The sequence below is a fragment of the Pseudorasbora parva genome, chromosome 11, assembly GCF_024679245.1.
Source record: "Pseudorasbora parva isolate DD20220531a chromosome 11, ASM2467924v1, whole genome shotgun sequence".
In the NCBI taxonomy this organism is placed as follows: Eukaryota; Metazoa; Chordata; class Actinopteri; order Cypriniformes; family Gobionidae; genus Pseudorasbora; species Pseudorasbora parva.
Window position 1 is genome coordinate 12,652,609 of NC_090182.1, and position 6,000 is coordinate 12,658,608.

Below are 6,000 nucleotides of genomic sequence, written 5' to 3' on the forward strand. Positions count from 1 at the left end.
TCGTAAGTTTATAATATACCATTGAAAACACATACGGGTGAGGGGTTCAAATGCCGGTCGCCATGTTGCCCCTCCATCTTGAACGTACATTAGCCAAAGAGGGACATACCCATAAACTCAAGCTTCGCCTTTTGCGTTTTAACACTCGATGGCACCGTGTCGAATGTGAAGAGGGGGATTGCTATGTTAATCTTGGACTAAATAGGCCACCGTAGGAGTTAAAACGAAATCAGAATTGAGAGGAACAGAAACTATTATTCACTGGATGGTCAAATACCTTTGCACCGCTAGATGGGGGAAAATATCACACAGTGTAGCTTGAAGAAATGTTTAGTTATAATTGAATTTATTTAAGGAAAAACACAATTTGATCAGTAAAGCACTGTTTAATAAAAAGAAGCTATTTTATATTTAGTTTTCTCTATTCTACTATATAAAACCCGTACCAAACCACACCTTCAAAACCGAGGTACATATCAGTACATATTCTTGTTCAAGTTACAAAAATGATTTAGTAAAGAGCAAAGAGAGATTTTCTCGTTTGCTGTTTGATAAACATTATTAATGATAGCAGGTAAATTTGGATACTGTCACTTTAAGAACCATTGTTTCCGTGCGTTTTCTTTCTGAACATTAAAATGTCATACTTGCATTTGCATGTACACTATGACACATAGGCATGTGTATTTGAGCCCAATTCTGTGGCAAAAAACACTCAGTAATCAGTAATTCAGTAATCACGCGCTGAGAAACGGTTTCCCCGAGAGTCCGCGCATATACTGAATTGAGTTGTCCTTTCGCTGCTAATTGAGAAAAAATTACAAAAACTTTAACTAATATTAAAGTTAAAACAGAAAAAAATCTAACAAAACCTACAATAGTGTACCAATGATACTAAAATGACATTGGCAAAGGCAGTGATTCTCAAACTATAGTAAAATGCAAAAAAAAAATGAATTATGTACATTTTATTTCACTCTTATAAGAAAAAAGTTTCCCGTTATAATTAATTTGTTTTATCATTTATTAAATAACCCATTAAACCAGAAATTATGCGATTATTTAAGACATTTCTCAACAAAAAAAAAGTCAAGTCAAGAACCCTGTGGTTCAAAAAGGTCACTGTGATCATGTTTTTTTTTTTTTTTTTTTTTTTTTTTTTTTTATCTATGTATTTAGAAAATAGTATAATAATACAATATGTTGCAAAGCAGTGGTTCATAGTAAATGGTGAATTATACAGACCACATGAATAAATCAAGTAAAAGTTATTTATGATTTTTTTCACTCCTGGGGAGGCTGAATGCAGTTGAGTGGTACGTTGTGCATGGGAATGGACGGGCCCTGAGGGTACACACTGTGAACCAGAGGGACTGGAAAAATAACAGTCTAGCTCTGGCAAGCATTCCATTACTGTGGAGGCTGTGGAGATTGACTATGCTTGAGTCCCTTTGCTCATGTTACCATATGGCTGCTTTGCAGTGCGATAAAAAAGAAAAAAAAAAGAAAAGGAAAAGGTGTCATGGAAGGAAAGACCCGGGGATTATTAAAATGAAAATGTTGTTCTAATAAAAGACAGTGGTATTTAACAGCTTCATTACAGTAAACATTAATATGTTGTGCAATGCAGAGCAGTAAATGTGCATTCATATACTGTGAGAATGCCACAAAACTTTAATTTATTGGCTTTCATTTATGACATAATGTATATGCATATATTTAACATAAAAGTAAACTTTATTTTAAGGTGTCCTTTTTAGAGTGTAATTATACATTTAAGTATTAAGTCATATTAATTAACCGCATGTACTTACTATAGGGTTAGGGTTTAGTTTACAGTTAGTTGCATGTAATTATGCATAATTGCATGTAACAATATATACTATATAGTCTTTAGGCAGATTATATAAAACTGTCCTTTAGAATTACTTTAAAGGTGCAGCGTGTTGTATTTATGAGGATCTATTGACAGAAATTCAATATAATATACATGACTAAGTTTTCAGTGGAGCATAAAGACCTTACATAATGAACCGTTATGTTTTGATTACCTTAGGCTATTAGCCTTTTCTATCTACATACACCGCGGGTCCCCTTACAGTGAAATCGCCATTTTGCGCCGTCATGTTTCTACAGTAGTCCTAAATGGACAAACTTCGCTACAGAACGCTAGTCACTCTGCTCTCTCAGATGATGACATCTTTGTCCTTTGTTGGCCACCGTAGGTTCTGTATGTGCTGTAAAATGGAGGGGTGAGCAGTGGGCGATTGCAATTCAGAACCTCACCACTAGATGGCGCAAAAATTCACACACTGCCCCTTTAAAAATACCACAGTAATTATACAGACCAATTCATTCACCATACGCTCTACAACGACGACAGCTGTATTGGAGGATCACTTAAAAATGTTCTCCTTCAATATAGAGGCCAAAAACTGTGATTAATTAAATGACATAAAAAAATTGCTTCATCAGATGTAAGAGCTAAAAATGATTATTCTGCTTATAAAACGAATTTGTCGTGATAATTTACCTTGGGCTGCTGAGTCTCAGAGATTGAATGCATGGCTGCACAAAATGGAGGATGATCTCCTCCTGCGAGCAAATCGAGTTGGAGTAAAACAGATACATGTTTATGCAAAGCCACAGTGAGAGAGGATGGGAGGCCAAAGAAAGCCTGTCTTTTTTCCTCTAAGCCATCACCCATGGGTCTAATTTACCACAAGGATTAAGGCAACATCTTCACATTCTGTACAAAACGTGACTGCAATACTGAAGGAAGTCCTTATGTCATATTCACGATGGCTAAACTTCAGGGTTTGCCAAGCTCTTCCTTCAAGTAATCCATTTAAGTATTGCTCAGATAAAGCTGCATTAATGAGATTTCATGTCTACATAAGGGATGGAATCCACATGATTCCTACTAGATAGATGGTTTAAGAAAAGTAAAAAATCATTGTTTGTAAGGACAGCTAATGATTGCATGAGCTAGTTTATGACCTCTGTAGTCAGAGGGAGAAAGCATCCATTGTTTAATCCATTTATTGGCAAGATGTCACAATTATATACGTCTCAGAGCAGCTAAGACTCCAAAGGGGGTATATGCCTTGCCCTAAATATAATTCCTTCATATAAATCTTCCTCCTTCCATTACTATACATAATCATTCCTCGATGTGACTGTGACTCCTGAAGCGATACAGGAAACAGAACCCATCATTTGCAGACTGTACGAGTTAAACAAGCAATATACGCACGGTATATTCATGTGCACTACATTTAAAAGGGTCCTTCATAGATTACACTTTCTAATGTTACAAAAGACTTATTTTAAACAAATGCTGTGCTTTTGAACTTTCTATTCATCAAAGAATCCTGAAAAGAATGATCAGTTTCCACAAAAATATTAAGCAGCAAGAACTGGTTTCAACAATAATAATTTTTTATTTTATTTTTTAAATGTCTTGATCACTAAATCAGCATATTAGACTGATTTCTCAAGGATCATGTGACACTGAAGACTGGAGTAATGCTAAAAGGATACATCCCATTTTAAAATACATTCAAATAGAGAACAATATTTCACAATATTATTGTTTTTACAGTATTTTTAATTAGGTAAATGCAGCCTTTCAAAAAACATGAAAACATTTTAACAATATATCATGAGCACATAACACTATGAGCACAATTTAAGTGGAAAGATTATTTCATTTCTTTGTGGTCTTTCTAATGTAGCCAAAAGGGTATAAAACAGTTGAATGGGCAAGAATTAACGAGCCTCAGACCCTTTGGGGGTGAAACAAAGACGAAATGGACCATTTGTCATCTAAGTGCTTCTGTAATGAAGTGGATATCCTTGCCAATATTAGGCACACCATTTAAAATCAGGGCATTTATTTGTAAATGAGAAAGTGTCTCTGATCTAAATGAAGCTTCTGTGAATCACTAAGCTAACTGTCAGGTCCAAATAATTACACTGACTTGCCAAATGGTGGTCTGCCAAGGATTTATGGACATATACCATCCAAATTTAAATGTTTCTAACATCATGAGACAATCTAGAACGGGGTGTTGCCAGAATTTATACAGTGCTCAAACATTTGTATGCTAATCAAGAGGAAATAGTCTTGCATGTGATTAATCTAGCAAATTGCCTTTCCCTTCCTTCCTAAACACAGCTAGTCGTTTTACTTGATTTTCCGTGAATAACATGTTTGTACCATGCCTTAGAGACAACACTATTTTCAAAAAGAGCTTTATTTTTAGTAACAGTAATACAGCATTTTCTCCACCATATTGAAAATGAATTGCATGGCATTTAGCAAAACACGCTTTTATTAACATGATTTTCTAATATCAATCAAGCTTACAGGAATGTGCAAAAGTGTCTCATACAAGTCACCGAGCGAACAGAAATGTGAAATTATATTTGAATTTGGTGCCTTCTGGACTGAGAAAAAACATCAAATGTATTTTTGTCTCATGGGGATGAAAGACTACAACTCCCAGAATGCACTTGCTTCACTCCACTCCCAAAGCTGGATTACTGGACCACTTTCCCACCACATTCATTTTCATAAAATCAATTCAGTTAGAGAAAAGACACTACAATTAAAAACTGAACGTGTCTGTTAAATAACGTGAGTGAGCCGAACGAGAGTCACGGCACAAACGCAGCAGGAGTTGTGATATTCATAACTAGAGCTGAGGTAAGCGTGGGTGCGGCATAGATTCACAGTGCGTGTTCTGTCTGGTGCGTTTTCAGTTCATGCCTTTGGAAGCTTAACTTTCATAGGAATTCATTTGAAAAGTTGAAACACTCACTTTGCTCCGCACCACTCCGTTTACATGAATGCCTGCAGCTGCCCGAGCTGAGCTGTGAGTGTGATCTCCCACCCCCTATGTGCGGGTTGAAAACATGCAGAAATAGCTCCCTCTACTGGCTGTAGTCTTTAGAATCCTCCAATTACGCAAAATTATATTTGAGTTTTTTTTCCAGAAATCAAATATATAAATCTCCCTGCCTCAGGGGATATGAGGGCAGGAAGCACGATCAATCAAATATACTCCCGGGGTTCTACTGATACAAAGCCATATGCTAATCGCTGAAGTAACCCTTTAATATCTGCTAACTCCTCCTTGTGATGGTCCTCCAATAGACATTCTACTGACTATAAGTAACTTTGCAACAACATGTCAACTTATTCTAAAGTAACACTGGTGACAATCTAGTGGAAAAGCCTTAAAATGCTGCTGTGTGTTTTTCAGTATGGTATAAAGAAGAAGGAAGAGAAGGAGGCAGAAGCCCAGGCAGCCATGGAGCAGGCGTCAGAGGGCAGTCTGACCCGTCCCAAGAAAGCAATCCCCGCCGGCTGTGGCAACGAAGAAGAGGAGGAGGAAAGCATTGTGGACACCGTCATGAAGTTCCTCCCAGGCCCACTTCAAGATATGTTCAATAAAAAGTAACAGCATCCCACGACAAATCGTGATAAAACAGGAATCATTAAATGTCATGAAAGCCACCTCCTCTTTCCCCTTCCCCTCTCTCGCATCTGTTCTAAGATCTCTGGACTCAAAATGTGTGCCATAACATCTGTCTTTAGCTGCGATACGTGACTTTTTTATTATTAAAAGAATGAGGAAAAAAACAATGCGTGCACTAGAAATGTTACATCGCATATGCTCTGCTTAAAGACATTTAATGCCCCCTGAGTCCAGACCTTAGAACAAGAATAATCCCCACGTGTCATAAATTTTGTTTGTAAATAGGTAATGGAAAAAATAACTGTATATGACTTTAGGATATATATATATATATATATATATATATATATATATATATATATATATATATATATATATATATATATATATATATATATATATATATATATATATATATATAAACACAAAATGACTATGAGTAAAAGCCATAAATTTATCTTAGAGGAATTTCTCTAATCATATCATATTTTTGATTGTTGCTCTGTTATAGATA

General features: G+C 35.9%; 1 protein-coding gene across 1 annotated transcript in view; it reads left to right on the top strand.

The window, feature by feature from the left end:
- LOC137092713 (complexin-1) overlaps nucleotides 1-5,798 on the top strand; it is a 54,755-nt gene extending 48,957 nt beyond the window's left edge. Inside the window, exon 4 of the mRNA XM_067457114.1 lies at nucleotides 5,271-5,798. Within this exon, the coding sequence (XP_067313215.1) occupies nucleotides 5,271-5,468 (198 nt within the window). The 3' untranslated portion in view covers nucleotides 5,469-5,798. The remainder of the gene's footprint in view (nucleotides 1-5,270) is intronic.
- The last annotated feature ends 202 nt before the right edge of the window (nucleotides 5,799-6,000 follow it).